Source organism: Argiope bruennichi, chromosome 1 (genome assembly GCF_947563725.1).
Source record: "Argiope bruennichi chromosome 1, qqArgBrue1.1, whole genome shotgun sequence".
In the NCBI taxonomy this organism is placed as follows: Eukaryota; Metazoa; Arthropoda; class Arachnida; order Araneae; family Araneidae; genus Argiope; species Argiope bruennichi.
In genome coordinates, this window is record NC_079151.1 from 102,943,283 (window position 1) to 102,969,444 (window position 26,162).

Here is a 26,162-nt window from a genome sequence, read left to right on the forward strand (position 1 = left end):
AGCATATTGCATTGATATTTGAAATGTAACTTTTTGCATATTTTGTTATGCTCTTTATTTATTTGAAAGTTAAATTTTTCCACTATCTAATTAGATAATATTTTTTTTCCTTGTAACCTGATTATTTTTGGGTCGCTATTGTATTTCGGACAGGAAATGAAAGAAATCACATATGAAAACTTTCGGAACATTAGATCTAACGTATTTATATTTGTATACAACAAAACAAAATCCAAAATACGTATAAAAAAGGAGGAAGTACGAGTAAATATTTTAAAACAATATCATTTTTAAATAAATTTTTTTGCTTATGCTTGGTGCAACGTGGCTTCATGTTAGGGAGCTCTACTGTGATTATATTTAAGAAGTTAGTAATAAACTTAGCAATTTATCAGACATCAGTAAGGTGATGAAATTTTCTCTGCACGCATTTTGAATAATGATCACTTGTTGGTTTCATTTCATAAAAACGAAAACAAAATCTACAAATTTGAACAAGATACAGTTGTTCGTGGACATGTCCACGCACCTTTACATCAAAACAGAAAGAGAACGAAAAAAAAATTCTAAAGAATAACTCGTTCGTATGTCGCTTGTCTTCGTTAATTCATGCTTGAAAATATTGCATTCAAAAATATTTCAGAGTGTAAAATTTACTAAGATATTTTTTTCAAAGCATAGTAGTAGATTTAAGATTTCCGCAATTTAAAGAGAGTCTTTTAAATTGATTTTGTCTGATTTGGAGTATAAGGAAAATAAATCTTTTGAATGAAAGACTTAAAGACATAAATGAAGCAGAAATAAGTACTCTAATATTCTACTCTAACTTTTATACATATAGAAATGCATCCACAAATAAACATATAAATTTTAATTTAATTAGCTGTATATTAATATAGAATTAAATTAAATTAAAAGAAAATTTTTTTTTTTAAATTTCATATTTAACAGGAACATAACAAATATGAACATAAAATATGATGCATGTTCTTTCAAATAAAAAAAATCATTAAATAAGAAACAATTTTTAAAATAATTTTATTAGAGTAGTAAGCAGCTACATTTTTTTTAAATAAATAAATATATATATATATATATATATATTTTAATTTTAAGCCTTGAGATATTTTCTTACTACAAGATGTCGCCACTAAAGAGAGATCAAAATTTCATTTAATTGACGATTAAATAGTTAATAAGGGAGTTTTGAAAATTTTGCAATAATGTATTAACATTGAGAAAACATACACAGTTTTTCAATTTTTTAGACTAAAAAAACCTCTCAAAAGTTCAAACTCATCAGGAAATAAAAGAAAGGTTGATGATAAGATTTGCAAGTATTATTCATATAATCAAGCAAGTCAAGTTAAATAAAGGTATGTAAAAAACTTTTATTTTAACCATAGAGCTGATATATAAATCTCAGTATCAGTATCTCAGCTCTATGATTTTAACTGTCATTATAAAGTGCATTGACTTTTGGAAAACTTGATTAAATCAAGAAAATATTAAATAAACCCTTATTATTCTACATATAAAACTAGAGCTATTTTATTTATTGGTATATAAAAGTCGTATACACGGTTGTCTATCGAGTCCAGCATTTAAATTCTAAGCCATTAGAGATAAACATATACTGCCAAATGGAAGAATGCTTAATGACGAGTTTGATGTAATAAATATATTTCTCAGAAAGTTACGAAATCTAGGCTTTTTTTACGTTCATCCGGTTCTATCAATCATATTTAATAAAATATTCTTGAAGTGGTAGCATTAATTTCTTTTTTTTTATTTTGCGACTGAAACTGATCGAATCATAAAGGATTGAAAATATGTATTTTGGACGAATTTTGCAGCTAAATCTGCGGTCTCGTGAGAAGGAAATCTTCAGGGATAATTTGCAAATTCAAATTATGCATCGTTATGTTACGTTTTAAAATTGTCCTTGAAAATAAATTTGTATGCCATGCCTGTTCCCTGTCCCTAACATCAACTCGGCCAATTTCAGTCATAAAATGACGGGATTTTTTATCTTATATTTTATAATATTGGCAATCTTTTACTAAATATGATTGATAAGATCAGGGAACCATTTAAGTTAGAAAAGATAATTTAAATTTAATGATGGGAATATCTTACTTATAAACCTATAATTGCAGCCAAAATAAGCGAGATTAAAACATCTTTAGAATTATAAGCAAATGTTAAATATAATATATTGCCACACGAAAGAAAGAAAAGAATCTTCACTTTCTGTTTCTACGAAATTCAGGCATACAAATTATCTTTTTTTTTTTCTTTTCAAATATTTTTCAGAATTTTTGTTTTTATTTTTTTGAAAAGCAAGATTTGTCTAAAAAATTTTCTGTTCGACTTAGAGCAATCCTAAATGACTTTTGCTTTAGTAATTAAATTCAAACAATCGTTGAAGCTATCTAAAGATCTTATTGTCAAATTTGTTTTAAAAAAAGGGACAAAAACGTAACTAAATTGATTTTTTTTCGTGACGATGTCAATAAAAAAATTAATTATGGATAAAAGAAAAATAATTTTTAATGATCATAACATCTATCACGTTATTGTGATATTAAAGAACATTTTTTCTCTGATTCAGCTGTTAATGGCACTCCTAGTTGAATTTCTATGAGAAAGTTTTGATACTGCCTGAAAATAATAAGGCATGAAAAATCCATTTCGAATAGTTGTTTTAAAATTACTGGTATCCCATATGAGTAACACAGTTATTAGTTATATGAAGAATTTTATTTTATTATATCTGTATTTCTGGTTGGGAATTTTAAAAAATATAAGACTAACCTTTTACGTTTTATGAATTTGTAAATCTTTGAAAAGCGAATTTGTTCCCAGAGATTTGTTGATAAAGTCTACAAAGCTATTCGGTAGATTATAAATATTTTCTGTAAGTCATTTCCATTAAGGTAACATAGTTTGTTGACGTCTCGACTCCCTTCTAATGGAGATTTCCCCGTCTTACAATGCTGGTAAATGTTCCTCATAAAACCCGAAATTTTAATTTTGGTATGGTTAGACATCGACTGTTTGGATGACTTATTCGTTTGAGATTATCGGCCCTTTTGACTGGCTTATCTTGTGATTATCGACTTGAGCTGTTCGCCGTTCAGAACGTGGTTTCCCACATTTTGAAAACGCAAAACTTTTATAAATGTCGATAGCAACTTCACTTATAATGTATCCTCGGCCGAGACTATGTATATGAGTTTTCCTGACCTTTAATTTAATTAATGTATTAACCTCAAGTACAGTCAAACTTCACTCATTGAGTATCTCTCATGATAAATAATTTACCCAAAGATGAAAATCAAATGCAAAAAAACTTTCTTAAAGAGCGGTGTTTCGCAAAATGAGTGACGTGGAGACATGTTAATATCACCTGCAGAATTTTGTCTATATTTTAACATCAGTCTGTGCTTAACTCTTATTTGCTGATGATTTTTTTTTCAAATTAAAAGCGAACTTTGAAATACATAGTTAACTGAAGTATATGAAGTATTTCAATAACGTACAAATACAAATGCTTGAGTAGCTAGGTGCTACATTTTGCGCCATAGCAAGAAGTTGTGGAAGATATTTCTTCAGGAGAGGACGTGGCCACAGCCTCAACAATTCATCAATTTTCAATTAAAATAAGGGAGATGCCGAAATCATGCAAAACTACTTCCTCGTATGTTGAGCGAATCACCTTAATAAAGCAATAACTATGTTCACAACAGATTTATTTAAAGGTAATACTATGTTTCCTCCAAATTTTGAAACGTAGAAGAAAACAATTGTCTTCAGACAACTTTCCCTGTACTAACGCATGTATCGTAAATATTAGATTACGTTATTATTAATTTGTTTAAATATTGTTTGTTGAATAAAACGCATTATCCCTGTTTAACTTGATCCTATGCTTCACTTAAAGAGTGTTTTGCATTACGAGTGAGATTCAGATACAAATTATGCTCGTTAAGGGAGGTCCCACCGTGTGTTTTTTACAGCTATAATGAGGATGTAACTGACTATTGACATCAAAAATCCTCCACTAAACGTTGCACACAAGATCGATACATCAAAAAAACTAGTAGTTTTGTTTTCATATTAGATATTGATCGTTTAGCGTATGTATTAGATCATTTAGTGCATGTTAGATCGCTTAGTGTATGTATTAGATCATTTAGTGCATGTTAGATCGCTTAGTGTATGTATTAGATATATATCAGATCGTTTAGTGCATGTGTTATATATGTATCAGATCGTTTAGTGTTTGTGTTAGATATGTATCATATCGTTTAGTGTATGTGTTAGATATGTATCAGATCGTTTTGTGTATGTGTTAGATATGTATCAGATCGTTTTATGTATGTGTTAGATATGTATCAGATCGTTTTGTGTATGTGTTAGAGATGTATCAGATCGTTTTGTGTATGTGTTAGAGATGTATCAGATCGTTTTGTGTATGTGTTAGAGATGTATCAGATCGTTTTGTGTATGTGTTATATATGTATCAGATCATTTAGTGTAAGTAGTAGATATGTATTAGATCATTTTATTGCATATATTAGAAATGTATTAGATCAACTGCGTTCATATTAGACATTGATCGTTTAGTGTTTATACCAATATGTTTACTTAAGATACATCTCACCTTTTGCATGGGTGTTCCCCAGAAGTCATTTCTCAGCAAGTTGAAGAGGGGTGTGCTTGGTCTTAAATCTTGGTTGTCCCGTATGGCAGACATGTCATCGAAAACGAAATCGCAGTCCAAAGCATTGCGATAACATAGAAAAGCTATAACAGCCACAGCCAAATAGCAATATAATGTAACGTTTCCCTTCACCTGTTGAGAAAAAAAAAGAAAAATTTTATTATAATTTAAAACAAACTAACAATGTTTGTCGATACGATAATTTGCATAATTCGCGGATTATAACATCATTTTTAAGGCAGTAAATCATTTTTGCCTTTCCTAAGGCTGTAAATCGTTTGAACATTTATTATAAATATTCTGAATTGCACTGAGCTCATTAAATCCAGAATTGATCTCTGAAAGTTCGTTGGAATACAGACCAATTATTCATATCTTTATAAGAAAAGGAAATGATATACAAAATTATATTCAGAAAATTAAATTTTTGCATGTCGTATTTAGATCCATATTCGATAATATTATATGGAAAAAAATGAAAGTTTTCATATAGACCGATATACTGTGCTTTCGACATTACAGTAATAATTTATGATTTTTGTCTATCAACGATGTAATGTGCCTTTGGATACCATAGTATCCTAATAGCACATATATAATATGCAATGATTTATGATATTAAGCAATATTCACAATATTGAATAATGTTAAATATTGAATAATATAATATAATATTGTACAGTCAGTTAGAGAAGATTCCAGACACTGCTTTTTATTTCAAAAACATTCACAGTTTTACACAATAAAACTGTGAATGCCTCTCGCTATAGAAATATTCTCTCTATAAGTATTTGAAATATTTCCTCAAGGGAAGATCGTCTTCACATGTAGAATTACACAAAACTCCTTTTTTTTTCAAACAGCAACACTCTATTTGAAGTATATATCTGGATATCCCAGATTAACATTGCTCAAATACATATAAGGTTTTGTAATTTTTATCAAAGAATTGATAAGTTATAAGTAATTGAGAATTTCAAATCCTCTTGTTAAATGACAGTTCGTTTTTAAATATATATTTAAATTCTTAATGAATCTTTGACAATATATCACAGTAATCAAAGCTAAAGTTATACATTTTAAAACTAGGAAAATATATTTTATATTTTTAGATTTCAGGATAAAATATCTTAATATCAATAGAAGTAGCAAAATCCAAAACATCGCTATTTGAAATTTTATCCATTTTTGTCAAATAGTTATTAAGATATAAATAAGATATCTAATAAGAAAACTTACTGGTATTGCTTATCGATACCCAAGATAAGCAATAGCAATAAATTTTCGGAACAGCATGCCTTTCCTTGTATTTTAGAGGGCATCACATTATCACGAAAAGATTCTATGATGGAAATAAAAAATATCGTTAAAAAAGGATAAAAAGCAAAGCAAGTCTTCCAACATTACATTAGATTAAGATTGTTTGTTCTTTTAAATAAATGTTAAGATGAGGCGGAAAAATTACTACATGTAACGGATTTCACTATTTATTACGGATTATTTTTCAAGCAAATAAAAGCATGGATTTTGAATTCTTATTTAGCTTTTTTTCATGCTAACAACGGCAAAGATACAGATATTAATCTTTTTTGGAACTTATTTACCGTATTAAGGATTGAAATGAATAAAGGAAAATGCAAATAGAGTGACGTATTTACATACGTATATTAAAACAGTTAGTAAATCTTTTTTCTCGTATACCTCCGATTATTTTGAGCCAATTTGTCTAAAATTTTATATCTGGAGACTTTCATTTATACAGAATCAGTTAAAAGAAGAAAGATTAACGATTGTAACGAGAAAATTTAAAGATTATGTAAATATAAATGTGTAGATGGTTTTTTGTGTGAATACAACTAAATTGTTTTTAAAGAGGAAAATCTTCTAAATCGAGTGAAAAATTTTTTACCTTTAATTTAACATTTATAGATTATAAGCAATAACAAATGTTCAGTAAATTTTTTGACTGGCTTTACAATATTATGCAACAGGTTATCTATCTGTTGCTTCATCAGTTATGGACAGTTTTATTTCCTATGTTTGATTTATTTGGGAAGTGATTTTGTCTGGAATCCTTACTATAATATTGGTTAGTCCCATTATAATTTTTTCGCTCCGGAATAAAAGTTTATTTTTGATACAACTTGGGTATGTCGAGTGTTGGATTCTGTAGAGTGTAAATTTGCTTTACAATGAAGCTTATTTTCTTACCATTCCATGCTGCTGAACAATCCATTGTATTTTTTGCAGGCTTTGAAATGTGCTTTCATTAATTATTTACTGTCTTTGGAAATGCTAGACTGCTTTTTTAAATACATCTTTGAGCATTCTGACTACAAAAATGAAACATAAATTTTATCATAGTTAAAAAAAAGCGGCAGATTGTTGTTTTTTATATTACAGAAATAAACATGCAAAATGTTGTGTAGGATTGATATATAATATCTGGAAAGGCGAGTCTTACTCGGCAATCCAGTTTTTTTTTCTGTAAATTCTTGTGTGTTTTTTGTGAGAAAATATTTAGGTACGTATCACATACTGATACATATGAATATTTTTCAATCTTACCTACATTTTAACCCTTTCTAAGGCCGTGGGAAGTATGCTTCCCACCAAATTTATCAATCTTTGTATGAAATTATGTAGGTTGGCATAAGTTCTGACAAATTTTGTTTAGAAAGACAGAAACTTAGATGCTTCAGTTCTTTATCTCACACAAAATGATGTCTTGGTATGTCACTTAATTATTAATTAACCAAATTAATTAATTAATCAAATTAAATTTATCTAATAAGCTAAATGAATCCCTTTTCTTATTCTAATTTCAAGCCTAAAAATATTCTAACATAATATGACTAGAAAAAAATGGCCTGTTAAAGGGTTAACTGATAATTTAAGTAAAAAAAAAAAAATCTCGAATGCACTTGGTTTAACATGTTATTTGAAACAGTCTGCTATATTCAGTATTCATTTTACAGTTTGTTTATTATAACATATTTTTGAACTTAGACTCAGTTTTACCATGGTGAAATTGGTCCGAGAAGCCCCATATAAAATTGTCAGCATGAGAGCAGATAGAAAAAAATCGTAATAATTAGTTATAATAGAATTATTTTGTGCAAATTCTCGTTTTTTACCCCTCTTTAATTCAGCAAAGACAACTGTATAAACTTAAAAATCAAACCTCTATCTAAATATAAATTCTGATTCAAATCATTGGAGTCGTTTCCGAGATGCACAGAATAAATAAATGTATTTTTTACATATACAAGAATTTTTTATTTAAAATAATAGAATATCAAAACATCTGAAACGATATATTTATGTTCTATTTTAATGGATATAGAACAATTTAAGAGTGTTACAATATTTTAATAATTTTTTATTTCATTTTTTAAAATCAAAATCAAAAAGTAACTATTGAAATGTAATGACATTTTTTACAGCATTTGACTAATATAATAAAATTTCAATGAAAATTTCAAAGCAATATCTCAGAAAATGGGAATTTCTGTTTCAACGTCCATTGTACCCTTAACCATGGATGACTTTTGGTTCAAAAAAAACTCCAAGTAAATAAACAAGCCAGAAGCAGCTTAAATTATTAATGGTGCTTTTCTTTTTTTATGTAAATTTCCTTAAAAAGTCAACGTGAGACTAAAATTAATTGCGAGCAATGTTTTTGAACAACTTTGGTCGAAAGTAATATGACTTCGGGTTAATGAAAAAAAGGCGAATACTTGTATACTTTCTGCTTTAACGTGACCGTTGTAAGTAAACGAAATTACACGGGCTTGCAATTAGTGAAACTTCCGCCGCTCGAGCCGTGCTATTAGTATTCTGAGACCATCTTTTTTTAGTGAACTTGGTAGTGTAATGAGTTTGAAAATTTAACCTCAGATCTTAATATTTCATGCGGTTATTATGTGATTTAAAGTATATGAACATTAATTTATATTTTTCATTAAAAATATAATTCGAGATTTTACAGGATAAAAATTCAAAATGTTTTTTTAAAATTCAGTAATTTATAATGAGTTTCTTAATTTAAGGAATGTAAAGGTCATATTTGTTTTCTTTAATATTGATAGAAGTTTTCACATTTTCATTTAAATGGATTTGTTTTGTTATTTGTAACTATGAAACTTTGTAATCGGTTTATCATTCAATTTCTTATACGACATCTGTCAAATTCTATGTAATTTTGTGTTTAATGCGAAAATATAATATTTTATTCAGTTAAAAACTTAGTTACCGTCAATCGAGGGATTTTAATAAATTTTGATTTAATATGAAAGGCGCTATCTGGTACTGAAGGCAAATTAAACTGATGATCTAAAAATGAATTCTGAAACAAAAAAATTTAAAAATTACAAAATAGTAACAGTAAAAACGCAGTTAATGGCAAAATTAAGTAAACAATAGTTACAAAAAAATTTTTAAAGCAGTTTGGCAATCAAAAAATTGTTCAATGTGTTTTAAGAAAATAATTTAATAAGTTTTTGAATATAAAAAAGGGAAAGGCAAAACGATTCAAAATAACGATTAAATATACAAGATAAAAGATATGATTCTTGCATATTAAAATATACAAGTATCAAAACACGTGAAACTTCTGGAATTTTCTGATAAATGTTTACTTTTTATCAGAAAATTCTACATGTTGTGATATCTACGAGCGCTATTGGCTCATTAATTATCAATTGCTTTATTTTCAACTGTTATCAACCGTTTTATTTATTTATTTTGTATTTGGGTAGTGGTTCTTGCCGGAATTTCTTAACATAATATCGTAAATGTTAGTTATTCAATAATAACTTTTTTCTCTCCGGAATCAAAGTTTATTTCCGTCACAACTGTAGGCTCCTTTGCAAAGTGTTAAATTTGCTTTACAGTGGAGCTTATTTCTTGCCATTTCAGACTGCTTAAAATCCATCGCCCTTTCTGCGAGTTTTGAAATATTCTATATTTCAAAGTCTATTTTTAATTGTTTGCTGCCTTTGGAAATATTAAACTGGCTTTTTTATGCCTTTAAACACTCTGTTGATACTAATAAAATTGATAAGTATTTTGAATTTATTCTGTACTGCAAATCTTGTATCAATATTGCAATATTACACTGAATAATTAAAAATTTGCGATTTTATAAGTTGGCATTTTACCATGAATGAATCGTTATCTGTAATAATAGCTATCTGCCTTGTCCATCAATTAGAACTCTCTGCAAAGAAACCTTTTTGTAAAACGCTTAATAAAGACATTTAATTACAAATGAATCGTCATTTGTAATAATTATTATCTCCTCTACTCATTTATAGCAACCTAACTCTTCTTTAATGTCATCTACTCATTGATAGCAACCTAACTCTTCTGTAATGAAATCTTGATAAATAATCATTTCATCACGATTGAATCATCATCTGTAATGATAGCTATCTTGCCTATTCGTCGACAGTAACTTAAACTCCTCTGCTAGCTGTACGTAGTATTTCCACATCATAATTCGCACAGATTATAATGACAACTACCCAATTAAAGCAATTATATAGCATGTTCAGAGTGCATGGTGTAATTATTCACTGCCTTGAGACTAACTTTAGGCAGACAAATGAGTAAAGCAGATATTCTTTTATCAAGACTTCAAATTATAACAGAAGACTTTAGTTAAAAAGCCTTTTTCTAAATAAAGAAGGATGGTTTTTAATGATATGCTTTTATAAAATTCTATGCCAATCTATATTTTTCAGTTCATAACACTATCCATTTCTTTCTTTCAACATTTTTACATTCATCATTTGAATTCCAGCGACTCTTATGGTAGAATGTGTTTCGATAAAATGGAGAAACGAGCGTATTTCTTTTTATTCTAACTTTCCTTTTTATTTTTCAATTTTTTTTTACAAAATTATTCTTTATTAATAGATTTTTAAATATTAAATAAATTGGTGACTGTAATAATTTTATATTTCTAAACAATAATTCTAATCAATTGCAACTATTAAATACAATCTAATAAATTCAATCTAAAACCAATCACGATTTATTTAAAATACGATATCCAGAAACTTAAGGAGTTCAAGCTATGATTGAAACTATATTAGAAATAAGTTTCATTGTCAATAGATCACTGTCTTTAATTACAATATATATCATAAAAATCAATTTTTTTACTATTAACGATGGCTGTTTTTCATTGATTTTGAGGTTTTTGTACACTGTGTTGTGACGTATGGCACTTTACAAGCCCGCTGACATTTTGTATACTTCAGTATCAATATGCAGCATAGCTGATGAAGTGGCTACATCTAATGAGCATTTCATCTGCCGTTGTAAAGTAAAGGGTAGTTATGGTAGTTATGATTACTGTAGTACTCTGTAGCATAGTTGATGAAATGACTACATCTAGTGAGTACTTTATCTATCGTTACAAAATAACGGTAGGTATGGTTACAGTAGCACTATGTAGCATAGTTGATGGAATGACTACATCAAGTGAGCCCTTTAACTACCATTGCAAAGTAAAGAGTTGTTATGGTAGGTTTGGTTACAGTAGGACTATGTAGCATAGTTGATGAAACGATTACATCTAGTGAGCCCTTTATCTACATTTGCAAAGTAAAGGGTAGTTATGGCTTTTGATTTAATTGGTTCATTGCTTATAATTTTATTTAAAAATTATTGCTACTTAATTTCAGCCTCTCAGGTAAAGTTATTTTTCATATATTTTTTGACATTTGCATTATTTAACCGTTTTATTCCAGAAGAAAGTTACCCGTCGTTATACTATAGTTCCATTCATAATATAATTTTGCGATGTAGTTCATGAACTGTGAGAAAAAATATATCTGAAGTATTTCGTTATAATAAATATTATTTTTTAAAAGTAAAAAATAAAAAAATTTACATTTGTTATACGAGACCGAAAATAATTATTGCAATCTAACACTTTTTCTCTGTTTTTTTTATTTAACGTTAATAAATATTGATTATTTTATTTAGAAAACGGGTTGATAACGAATCTACCTAATTTCCATGAGAAATTCTATTTGAATGGATGCTTTTGCGGACATTTTTCTCATGAAATATATGCATTAATTTACAATTAAAAATGAAATAACAGATGAAACAATCTAAAAGTTTTAAGAATTTAGTGATAAATATAGAATTTTTCTGATACGTTTTTGTTTAGATAGTTTTGATAATGAGATTTTAAAAGTCTATTTAAAGTCATGCATTTGTCGAGTCTTTGTAATAACTACCAGAAGCATTGTCCTATATTTTCAGTCAGTCAACTTTTTTTCCCTTATCACCAAATCTTCATCTGAAACCAATTTTTTATGTGATAAAAAAAAAAAAACATAAATCCGAACTTCAAATACGCTACTATTTTTTATGAGACATTTTTCTCCCGGTTTTTTATTTAAATAATGCAGAACTCTACTCATTTCCCTTCTTTCTTTCTTTTTTTTAGGGAAAAAAAATACTAGGTTCTAAATCCTAATATAGCGCGATGAGAAAAAAAAAAAAAAAAAAAAAAAGCGAGCCATCCCGTACGTACTCAGCAATTTTTTCGTACTCCTTTCCTCCTTAAAAAAGGATTTTAAAACCAACAGAAATGATAAAAAAAGAAAATGAATCAGTTTAATACACAAACAAGCGTCGTAATATACATCAAACTTTCGAGTGGTATCTTAAGTGTTTATTTAAAGGTAAAAAGAGGGGTTTTACGTCGAGAAAGAAAATAGTAATATACTGTTTCCCTATTTTTCATTTCAACGTGTTCTTTATCACCCCAAAACCCTCTTTCGACTGCTGCCAAATACATCATTGCGCATGCGTCAGGTGAAAAGGGGTGGGGTGGAGGAAGATCCGTAAGAGAAAATTTCAATTTTGGTTGCGTGTTATCCAGACATTTTTTTTTTTATCCACGTGGATAACTTTCTCCACATTTTATGACTCTTCGCACCTTCTTTCGCATAATATTACCTTCAGTCGATATTTTTTTTCTTCCGCTCTCCACCGCAGCACGCTACACTCAATATTTTGCCTTTTTCTTATATCTATAAGTTTCTGAAGCGTTTAAGAGCTTTTTTTTTTTTTCCATTTTTCGCCAGCTCGTCTATTCGTAAGGTTGTGGCCTCTACGTGATACAAGGATATAGCGATTTTACGACGATTTCTGATGCAAGATGGAGTAGATTTAAGGTTAGAGAGTTGGGAGGGCAGAGGAGCAGCCAAATTGCCAACTGAATCCTTGATCAGGTGGTTTAAGGGAGTGCTTGGATTTGTTTAGAGTTGTTTGATACCTAGAAGGTGGACTTATGTTTCAGGTTTTTGGTATATAACAAACAGGTTCAATAAGCTGTTTTCTTGGCAGCAAAAATGCGAATATACATATATGTTATTTATGAGAACGTAAATGTAGATCAAATAGATTGCAATAGACGTTTCGGACTTATTTTTATTTTTATAGACTCAATTCCAACTTATAGTGGATATTCCATTTTTCTCCAATATGGTCTAGCGAGATAGAACCTTATCATATTTTTTTTAAAAATATGCATGTGCAAATTTGAAAATAGGGCAGTTATGCTTTGATATAAAATAAAAATAAATGCATACTTCAAACGCCATTTTTTTTTCCATCACATTTCAATTGTTTGCAAACTGTACCTCTTACATGGAAGAAATATTTAATATTATTCTTCATAGTTATTATTCAGGTGATAAAAATCAGTGACGTATTCCTGAATAGGCAGGCTAGTCCTCTGCCTAGGGCCTCTAGGATGAGAAGGGACCGCAAGTAATTTTATTGAAAAATTTTATTTTCCAAATAAATTAGCAAAAAAATACAAATTCAATAAAAAAAGTAAGGTGCTAACGCTTTAGCAAGTATACTGGTTCCTATAGATTTCATTACGTTTACTTAATTATTAAAATATTTATAGTACCATTTATCCATTCCCCCAAATTTAAACACAATATCTGGTTCAATAGTGTTATTTACTAATGTGGGTGACTGACGGAGGGGAGTTATAAAGGATACATTAAAGCAAATACATATTCATAAAAATAAAAAATATATATTAGCCTAAAATAAATTATAAATAAGTTAAACGTGTTGAAATTCGAAACTAAATCGACCAACCTATTAAATGGGCAAGGAGGGAGGAATCATAATGAGGGCTGATTAGGGCCACAACCCCCCGACCCTATCAATTCAATGAATAATAAAAAAAGGATATTAATGGTTTATCAAGTATAATTGTCAGACTTCTATAGGTTTCATTACGTTTACTTAGTTATTCAAATATTTATAAAACCATTAATCCATCCCCCACATTTAAACACAATATTATCTGGTTCAATAATGTTATGTACTAATGTGGGTGACAGACAGATGGGAGTTATAACAGATAAATTAAAATAAAAATATATTAACCTAAAATAAATCATTAATATGCTAAATATTCGGAACAACACCTGAAATTCGGAACTAAGGATCGACCAACCTATTAAATGAGGAGGGGTTTATCATAATGAGCGCTGATTGGGGCCACAAAATCCCCTTATTCATCACTGAAAACATTATTACTACTATTCTAATTTTCCATTTTTTTGAGAGCCATCTGTTATCGAAATGGAAATAATTTGTTCAATAGTTAAAAGGATAAAGGAAATGATCTTTAGTAATTTTCTAATAAAATTTATAATATTTTAGAAACAATAAACATTAAAACAATTGTAAGATTTCCAATTTTTTTTATTAATCCATAACCCATAATCAAGAATTAGTAACGTAAATTGCTAATGATATTTAATTATTTTAGTGAAAGCAATATTTTATTTTATGTTAGAGAGTAAAAGACATTTGTGATGTTAGCCTGATCTCTATTTGATTAAGGCAATCAAATCTACGCAAAAATAATATTAAAAAAACACACGATGAGAAATTCAATCTGCTCAGGAATCTACATGTTTACATTCAAAACAGTAATGTGCTTTCACACCATGAATAGCTAATCCATATTCCCTCCACCAACTGTCTAGCTTGTCACAGGAAACAGCACCTTTCATCTCTTTGCAACACCCACTAAACCGTAATCGCATATCTAAAACTTTTGTTCTATCATTGGCTTTGAGAAAGGGGAGGTGAGGAATGGGCTCCAAAACCCAGATTTAGAGAGCCAATTCCCTGCAGCGTCGTCAGCTACAAATATTCGTATTCGTATTCGTTTCGAACGTGTGGAACCCTAGAATGTATCTCCCCCCCCCTCCGTTCGTAAAAGGAACAAATCTACTTCATTTTCCATTAGCTTAATAACAGTGTCCGCTGCACCCAGGTACTGAGGAGCAAGTGCCTCACAAAATGCTCTCTCGTTTTTAATTAATGTGTGGCGGACAATTGCTGGAGACGTAAATTTTACGAAGTGAAATCGTCCAGACGATATTCCGGCCTCGGAATAATTGTTTTCGAGGGGTTGTTCCCACAGGAAGGTGCACGGGATGGTTGGAAATGTTCCAAGCATCGGTAAGGAACCATTTCCCCGTTTTAATGTAATTACTTCGCAATGATAACTGGCAACGTTGGAGCAGAAGTCGTCCGTCACGTGATCGGTGAAACATAGGGGTTTCATTTTGATAATTGACAGTTTCGGTAATGAAACATTCAACATCCAAATGGGTTTTTAACAGTGTGTGGGGAAATATGTAAATTCGAATGTTCTTTCTATTATTTATTTGCTCTGTTAGTGTCAGTCTGCACTCTCCTCGGAATTCTAGCAATGGTTTGGATACATACTAGTAAATGTTAATGATTATTAAAATTGATTACATTTGTTCTAATAACTGTGGAAAGGATACAATTTATGCATAAAGATAAATTATTTCTCATTATTTTGTTTTATGCATTTTTAATAAACAAGGTCAGATAAAAACTAAAATAATTTTCGTTTTGTGTTTTTATTGTTTTCAAGTAAATTGTTGTAATATAGAGAAAAAAAATGATGTATTAAAGTAATATAGGATTTGATTTCTTTCAATTTATAAATTGCGTTGGATATCAGTTTGTTCATTACTTATGTGCTAGAAATAATATAACCTTGGATATCAATGAGAAAAGTATGAATTACATATATTCTTTATTTTAATCTCAGCTTATCTTTTGTCAGAAGAATTTCTCAATTTGTTTACTAATTCTTTAAGAAATGTCATACATTTATGATTAAATTGTGGTTTAAAATAAAATTTAAAAAAAAATCATGAATTCTCATAGTAATTTTTTTCTTTAATAACCAGCCAACATTTACGAAACTAATAGTGTGTGTGTGTGTGTGTGTCCGTCCGTGTGCGTGTGCTGACATTCGACAGACGAGGCCCTCAGACAACTTGACACATATATAATTTAGGAGAACGAAATGAACCCTTCAGAGCGACATTTTTTAACATTTTAATTAATTAAAATGTAAGTGAAATATTATTATTTTACCGCAATAATTTCCGAAAATAACAATACATACAAATTTACATCTTAAATTTCAAAAAAAAAAAAAATTATCTGTTCAATGATACCGATTTTTTGCCGCATAATTGTTTTCAAATTTTCATTATTATTTTTTTTAATATTTTAAGCGCAAATTACAAAAATATATTTCATTTTTGAAGCGAAACTCAAATGTTTGCTTTTATTTCCTTCTATGTATTTTTTAAGTGTCTTTACTCTTTTTGCATAAACGGCGTTTAATAAAAAATTTTGAAATTTTTTTACATGTACAGTAAAGCTTTGGCTTCAGAATCAAGCAATGGCTGAAAAGTCTGACGTGAACTTATTTTAAAGAATCCTTGTATGAAAATGTAGGTCGAAAATTAGAAAAGTACATAGCACAATGGATAAAAAAATGTAAAGCTTTAAAATTTGTATGAGTTATTTGAAGCTAACAAAGCTGAGGAAACAATTAAGACCATAACATAAAAAGTTATTTAATTTTTTGTCTCATTAATCCTAACGGACTAGTTACAGATAAAAATGTACTGTCTATCTACTTTAAGATTTTATTTGTACTATTTTGAAAGTCTTTAATAAAATTCTTTAATTAATTCGAGGATTAATAAGGAATATAAGTATAGTTATTTTCAATTGTAATAAAACTAAATTATTGATCGGTTTCCACTCATTCTCTTTCTCACTAAGAAAACTTTTATTTCCTTGTTTTACCTCATTTATATTCTGCATTTTTATAGTCCTTTCACACACAGAAATGTTTTTAGCTCTTAGAGTTTATATTATGACATATGCAACCGTTTTCAAAACCATATAATGAATGTTATGAGATATTTAATGTGAAGAAAAAATAAGTAAATTGTTTTAATATAATTTTCTTTATAAAAGGCTGAAAACGAAGACAAATTTAAAACTAATCTTTACTTAATACTTTTCGTCTTAATTCGTCTAAACTTTACAATCTTATTAAACAATCTTTTAAAACTAAAATAGGTTTTTCTTTGAAATCAACTATACGAAATAGCAAAATAATTATAATTTTCCTGATTCTAGCTCTAATAAAATGTATAAATTAAAATCTATCTGGTCCTGAATAAATAAGGATTTATGTATATTCAACAGCTCAAATAAGACTAAAGAAATGTACCAATATCATCTAATTACTCTGCTACTTTTTAATTTCTTTTTCTTTGAAAACAAAGGAATTGTATATTTAATTTACAAATTTAAATTAAAGCTAAGAAGCATAATTTACACATTACGTCGATTCAATCAGGAAAATACTTTTTGTAATCTTTTTTGTCTGTTGCTGAAATTAAAGCTCTTGTGACTGTTCAGCAACTAGGTGGTCCATCATTCTAAAATAGAACAATAAAAAGATAAATTCCGAGTTAATTTGCCTCACGGGAAAGGTAAAAAAAAAGTGAAAATCACCCAGAAATGCTCCGAAATCTCTTGAAAACAATCGTGAAAATTCAAAAAGAAATAAAAGAAATGGCAATTGGTGGGAAGTTAATTGCTATGTTTAGCGGCGAACTGTTCTAATTGTGAATCTGAAGGGGGAAAGAAAGGGGGAGGTGATTTGTGGTAAGAGCTTATGGATGGATTCTAATGCGTTTCTCTAGTCCATTAGCAAATAACCAGGGGAATGGATTTCAGCACTTAATTCTTGCTTTTCTTTTCTGAAGCAGGAAAATAAAAAAAGCTCATCAAAGATAACTTAGCAGCTTTATTCTTATTGTAAAAAGCATTTAAATCTGAATTTTGGGCATTAGAGTTTCATTCATATATTTAAACAAAGTCAGTAATTCGTTTTTATTTTGTTCCAATGGCACTTGTAATGTTGTGAAATATAACTTAATTATTGCTTGCTTAATAAATTAAAGTAGCATTCGAAATTAAATGTTTCTAAATGTTTATAATTTTTAATTTAAATTTAACGGTTAAATGATAATGGTCTAAAATAGTTAATGGTTATTATCTACGAGTGACTAAGCTATAAATACAGAATTAATGAGTGCAGATTCATCGCAATAGAATTAGTTCAATTGTAAATCCATACAATTTTACAATCTATATGAATACCTGGGAATTGGGATACTTTTACTTTCCTAGAGGCCCAGAGTAAATAATCCTTTAAGGGAATAAACTTGAATTAATTCTTTTCTTCTTGAAATGTCAGTCGTTTAATCCAAATTTGACTTTTCTTTATAGAAAGTAGGTTTTACTGATAAGGAATGCAAAAGGAAAAATGTATTTCGTGACGAAACTATTGTTCTGTTGTAAATGTATTCCATTTTTAAAAAAAAGTTATATAGATAATTCAGATTAACATTTTCTAAAGAATGTTATTGATCCAAAATAAATGATAAATATTCTGATCAGAGATCCAACAATAAATTAAGTCATTATATTTGAGTATGAAAACTAAGAATATATAGGGATTTATTTACATCAGAATCTGTATTTTCATAACTAAATTGAATTACGAAGGAATATATCAATTATGTACCATTATAAAGAAGTTTTAAAAAATGGAATTGGAAAACAGTTAGAGAAAGAACTATCATTTAAAACCAGAATGTTGGTTCCTTATATAATAGGGAAAACTTCGGAAACATTTATCATTTACCATATTTTTCTGATAGTTTTTTTTTCTTCTTATCACCACAATTGATCTATTGAATTCTATTATATTACACAAATTATTAACAGAAATTTTTTTAAAAAATCGTATTTTTTATTTTGAATATAGTACCTAACTCACATCTAGTTTTTAGCTTTTATCTAAATGCCTAATATACTTTTTGATTCGGTATTTAGATTAGCTTTGTATTTCCATTATGATAAATAATCATGACGAAAGCTTTACTTCGGAGAATGATTGAGAATAACGGGACAAATTCTACCAAACTCTTTAACCTCTCAAATGGAGATTTAAAAATTATCTGTAGTTAACAGGAAAATATTTTTTTTAACTTTTTCATATGCGAAGTTAAGAGAAATATTGTAATCGTCAAAAAATTGGAACTCGAAATTTCAATGAACCTTTACATTTCAGACTTACCCGAGTTCAAAAAATCGGGAATTATATACATCTGTCTGTTTATCTGTAAACTCGATAACACAAAAACGCTTTAAACTAGACGGATGAAATTTAGATAAAGGCTTTACATTAAATTTGTAGATTTTTATCAAATTTGAAACGAAATCCATTCAGAGAAAGCCTGTATGTCCAACTGACTGAATATTAGTTTAAACTATAACTACAAAAATAATCAAGCTAGGTGGGTAAAATTTGGTTCAAATATTCAACATCTAAAGTGTAGATTCATATCAAATTTGGATTCGGGTTGATTGTCTGTCGGTGTGTATTTTCACTGTCATATAAACTCAGTAGTTCATAAACGAAATGACTTAAATAATTGAAATTTGGCATATGAATTTGTGATTATAATTATAATTCGGTGTAAAATTTTGGCATCAATCGGTCGGGAAAAAAAAAGTACAAAATGTTCATTCAGTGTCCTGCTGTTTCTGTAAAAATGTTTTACTACTTTTTCCAAATTATTCTTCGCTAGAGCGTTCGATTAATAATATATAAGTACATTTATTATTGTGAGTACGAGGAAACACTGGAAGGTCATTCCTATTGGTTTAATTGTAAAGATTTCATCGTGAATTAAATTGAGAGTGATAATGCTTTTCTGTTTGCTTTCACAAACTTATTAATTGCTACCTAAAGAAAACTTAGTAATTATCACTTTTTAAATTTTTCCATCGAATATAATTTAAACTTTCTTCCGTAATTTAGCTATAATTTAAAATTGATGGAAATGAAAGAGTACGTGATAGTTTTGTAAAAACACGAAAGAACTATTTTCTAATTCTCAAACAATTATACATTTTAAGCACTTTTCTGAAGTTTAAGATCGTAAATTAAATTCTGTAAAGAATTTCTGTCTTTTCTTCAATAATTATGATTTAGAATTTGTTCTACCCTATGTTCCCGTTGGAACAAAATCATAAGAAATAAAAAAAGTAACGATGAACTTGTTCCACAAAAATATCAATTACATCTCTCTCTACCACAAATGTTCATTAAATTTGCCACACTTAATTAACGACTCCAACAGCGAACAATTATTTTCTCCTCTTTTTAAACCAAAACATTCCTCGGAACAATACAAGAATCATTATTAGTTTCCACCCTCCCCAACTCCGTCATTTTTTAAGCTCTTCTATGTAAAACTTCAGAAGGAAAATCTCCAATTCTCTTGTTTTCAGAGCAATTCAAATAGACCTCTACCTCCACCCCTTCCTTCCTCTTTAACTTCCTCCTTCCACTTAATATAAATCCGGAAGTTCGAATCATTTATTATTCCTTCGAATACCCTTCGCACCCCCTCTTCCACTCTAGACCAAAAAGTTCCTCTCCAACCATTTTCTAATGTTCGATAATCGAATCGAATTTAGCGATATGACTGGAGATCACGTTTTCGTACAACCAGACTTCCTGGCCCTCCCGCCAAAAGATTTTTTTATTATTTACTCTATTTACGGCACTCACCCCTGCTACCTCCTTTGTATTATTCGAATTCCTTCCAAAAAAAACTTATCTTGTCTTTTTTTTATTTTATTGTTGCCCCCTCTTCTTCTAGAGGGTGTATCAAGAGGGGTGGACGCAAGACTATCGTTTACGGCGCTCAACGATCCGTAAAATTGAAAATCCCTTACCTCCTTCGTTAGCTACAGAAGAGGGTTTTTATTTACCGAATTTGGAATTTTGCCGGGAAAAAGATTCGATTCTTTCCGTGTGACATCATTGTCCTTGCTAAAACTGTACTTTTACGATACCTCCTGAACCCCTTATGTCAACCTCCCATCCCCTTCCCTCACAATTTCTGATCACGATGAAGGTTTGTTTGGTAAATTGAGACGGAGAAAAAAAAAGGGAAAGTCATAAAAATAAATCCTCCTTTCTTAAGAGTTGACATTTAAAAAAAGAAATGGCGGCGATAAAATGCATTATTTATATATTTCATTTTCTTGAAGCCAAACTAGAACACGATGATACAGCGGGAAGATATACACAAAGAGTCATCCCGATATCGTAAAAAGAGGGAGTCCTCTACGAACATCGAGTACTAAAAAAGGATGACAGAATCATTAATTTGGTTCGTCCTCATCGATGCATTCTTATGCTCCAGAAATGGGGTGCTCACAAAAAAAGTTGCTATAGAAAGAACTCTTAGATGATCCCTAGTAAAATATGGTGAGCATGTTTTATTGAATGCACGATTTCTGTTTTTTTAAAAGTAGCAGGATTGAAAATCTATTTACGTATAAAGGCAATAAAAATTTGATTCTTATGTACTTAAGATTCCTCTATTACAACACATGCATTTCTCTCGATTATAAGTCATTCATTGAAGCGTAGGAATCATTTCATTTCTGATCTCTGTTATTTCTGTTTTAAATTGTTAACATAACATGTTTTATATGTTAACATAACATCTGTAAATTGAATCTTTAATTCAAAACGTTCAACAGGGAAGATCGTTGGACCCGGAATTACCGATACTGGATCGTAACCACTTTTGGGGTAATAATAAAAACTCACAAAAGAAAAAGATTTTTATCAAAATTCTGACTAGATTGTTAATTAAAATTTAATAATATTTGCTTATTTTTTCTTAAAACTTGGGGTACATTATTGCTCAAAAACGGTGTTTGACGACTTGAAAATTTGGGAAATAAAAATTTCAGTGATATCAGTTTTATTTTAAATAATTATGTCTCTAAATTTAATGAATTTTTATTTTGTATTACAAGTATATTATTTACTATTTAAAGATTTTTTTACAACAATGCTTTTCATTTTTGTACTTTTTTTATTGTGGTAACTTGTTCAAGCACATAGCGAGGAAACAAAAACACTTTTTGCGTGTACATAATCTCTACCTATGTAATTTAGGTAAACTTTGAAAATAAAATAAAAATAGACAAATGTAGTGCGGACTAAAGATTCGTATCATCATTGCATTTTTTCCTATAGATTGGCAATTGATCAATCATTTGTGATTATAAATGTAGAATCAAAAACCTTCAGAATAAAGATTTTTATACTTTTTTTTAAATTCTAAATATGCCCAAACAATTTATTTATTTTTATTTTAAATATTTTTTTAACCTTAATTTATTATGAAAATTTTCTTGCTTTATAAAAAAAAAATGCAAATAAATTTTTAAAATTCAAGCAATACCTTGAGGCAAAAATTATTATGCAAAAAATTTTCAAGCAATTAAATTGCTGTCATTTTTTCACATTTACTAAACAATTTATGTAGATAATAACATAGAGACATTTTAGTGCAAATATGCCAAAAAAGAGGTCATAAAAATAAAAATGATAAAAAATAAGACAGATGAATGAAGTACAACATTAGATGAATGAAGTGCAAAATTAGATGAATGAAGTACAACATTAAGATAGATGAAAAGTACAACATTACCATTTTGTACTTTTTTCGGTCTAGATATTCGAGTTTCCTTTAAATTGTTTGAAGCCTTCGTTTTAATATCATTTAAATTTGGAAATTTAGAAAAAAATTAAATCACTAATTTAAAAAAAAGTAATTCCTATAACTTGAAGATGAATTAAAATGTTTATAGGGTCATTGCTAAAAGCATTTCCATTTATTCTCATATTAAGGGTTTATAGAAATCTCTGTAATTCATTTTCATTATTATACTTATTAAATACTACAAAATATCAGCATCATATTCATTTTATTATCGATATTAAAGCAATAGCACAGCATAGGGTTACGAAGGAACGAGAATTCCCAAGATCGGTACCGAAGTTAAATTTAAAAAAAATCAATTTTTGACCAAACTATCGAGTATTTTTTATTTAATATTCTTAATTTTTGAGCCCTGTCCTTAATAAAAACCAATTGAACAGTTTTTTACCTTTCATTCTTTGGGAAGTTACCTTCATACTTATATTTCCATAAATTAAGTTTTAATGCTATTTTACATCTTTCGCAAATTCTAAATTTTGATAAAACCTTTTTACGAAAAACGTCGTAAATAAAAAATCAAATGCATATTTTTTTCAAATTTGCCATAATTGTTTCTCAATATGTTGTGCAGTTTTTGAGCAATACAGTAAGCAAGATATTCTTTTAAAAAGACTTTACATTTATTTGAATGCTTCACAATAAGAAAAAAAAACTGAAAATAATCTGTAATTTATCATCGAGCCTCAACATTTAAAAAACATATAAAGATACAACTTAGTTCAGAAACTAAGCAATATATTCCATATTGGCAAAAATTTGAAGAAATCATTTGATAAACATCTAATTAAATTGATTTTTGTTTTTTGTTTCACAACTATTTTTAATCCAAAATAAATTTTATGTCGTCCAATTTTTCAAAGTACTGTTACTGTTGGATCATAACTCATATATATATTTGTTTCAAAGATTTTTCGTTGCTGTCTTTTCCAATTTATCTTATGCAAAAATTCAAAAATGTAAGTATCTAATAAATATTTTTCAAGTAATTCGCAATCCCATACAATAAAATTACTTTTTCATTAATAAAACATTCTGAACATTTTTTAATGCATGAATATCAATTGAGAAGTCCGTTTTTTAGTATTTTCTGTTATTAAACTGATTTTGCATTTTGAAGAAATCAACATATACAAAAATCGTTTTGTAGGAGAAATAAAAGGAAAAAAAATCCTACTTTTTTTTCTTACTTCTTAGATTTTAACCTAACTTTTGTATGCGATACATTATATCAACGATTCACTTACTGATTTTTTTTAATTCCTTTTTGACAGCTGACAACGAATTTCTGCATAATAATTGTTGATTTCTTCAAACTGCTTATCAATTCATCTTCGTGTTTATTTTTTATTTTCTAAAATTCCAAGCATGCAAAATATTGTAATCATCTAAAATTCTGTGAGTTTGATGCATCTCGGAGATCATAATGAATCCTAAAAAGCAATTTTTAAAATTAATTTTGTGAATAAAGTCGATAAGTTAAGAAGTAACTGGCTTAAGAGGTAAATTTCAATCGAAACCCATCAGTGGAAACTTGGTCTGTCTCTCCATCCCATTTCTGTGATTTATACGTATTTCGTAAAGGAATTTATATAATATACAAAACACAAAATACAAAATATACACAAAAATTAGAACATGAACGATTCTTAATAATGATAAACGCCATGTATTTAACTTTATTAAGCTGTGCAAAAATTTCTTTACTTTTCTTTATCAATGGGTAACAGCAAGCTGGAGATTTCAGGAACAATTTTCATATTCCGATAATATTTGAACACATTTTTGATGGAATCTTCAATTTCCTTTTTGGAACTCCTCACATACTATGTTCAAACTTCGGAAATTATTCCTGCGTTTTAAGAAGTGTTATAATATCGGACTCGACAAATGACAATAGAAAAAGGAAAGAAGCAAATATTTTCACCATTTAATATAGTTTTAGCTATATATATTTATTTTATCCAATCATAATTTTTTAATGTGGGCATGTTTCATTGATGAGTAAAAACTGTTATGAAAATACCTTTATTTGAAATCAATGCTTGAGAAAAATTATTATATATATATATATATATATATATATATATATATATATATATATATATATATATATATATATATATATATATATATATATATATATATATATATATATTATCAATTTTTGGATTTGATGAATTTTTGGAATCATCTTTTAATGAATTTTTGGATTTGAGTTTAACTTTCCATTTTATTTATTTTTGTAATACTTATGAACACAATATATTTTATACCAATCATCTAAACTATTCAAGCATACACAAGAAGATAATATGAATAACAGAAAAATGTTACTAAGATTCAAAATTTTTTTTATAGAATATAATTTTTTTTGAAAAGAAAATTAATGCTAAAGACGTATTTTTTTAGATAATACAAGGATGAGAAAAAAAATAATTTTGTTCTTTTAACTCCAATAATATACATTAACATCATAAAAAATAAATCACTTAATAGATATTCATTTATAATATTCAGTCTTACTATTTATAACATGATACTGTATATGAGCCTGCATACAATCACAATTTCGTTTTGTGACATGCCAATATAACAAAATGATTTAAAGCTCGTTCAGATCACTCTACAAGACAGATCGTTGATCTACAATACCAAATTTTGCAGGTAATTATTTCTTAAAGAGCAGATTACTAAAAAGAAGATATTATAAAATTCGATATGATTTTTAATTAAAAATGTATCGATGTTTTGACTTTTCGTTCAAGCAATCTTAAAACATATCACACAAAAACCATTTTTTTTCAAAATTTTAAAATTAAAAGAGATTTTGAACTACAGCAGTTTATTTCAGTACATTTATACTCTTTTAATTTCCACAAATGTTTCAAAACCTTTTTAAGTATTTCACAATAATATTTTTTTATTATTTTAGTAAATGTTTTCAAAAACACAAGCGTGGAAATGACATTTTATGTGCGTACATAATAAATGTTATACAATTAAGAGTAATATAAAGGTTGACGAATCTTGTTTAAATTACTATCATGCTAAGATGTTTCGAACTGCTAATGATCATATCTGCATTTAATATTTCGTTCTTAAGCAAGGTAAAAATAATTTTTCAAAAAGTTATTTTTTGTAGAATTTCTAATGGTATTTTTAAAAAATTATATAAAGAAGGGAAAATACAAATAAGATAAGAATAAAATAGTAATAATAAACAATTAAATACAGTTTGCTATTATCTTTATTATTTTTATTCTGAAGAAAACTAAATTCACAAGCATTTATTTCTATATATAATTTCAGATGTTCGAATTTCTCAGGAGATTGCAATGCCCTTTGAT

General features: G+C 28.2%; 1 protein-coding gene across 2 annotated transcripts in view; it reads right to left on the reverse strand.

Annotated features, from left to right (window-relative positions):
* LOC129966013 (protein O-mannosyl-transferase Tmtc3-like) overlaps positions 1 to 26,162 on the reverse strand; it is a 189,117-nt gene that overhangs the window by 83,921 nt on the left and 79,034 nt on the right. For both annotated transcript variants that reach the window (XM_056080356.1, XM_056080347.1), the window contains exon 2: positions 4,670 to 4,861. In XM_056080356.1, coding sequence (XP_055936331.1) covers positions 4,670 to 4,861 — 192 coding nt within the window. The remainder of the gene's footprint in view (positions 1 to 4,669; positions 4,862 to 26,162) is intronic.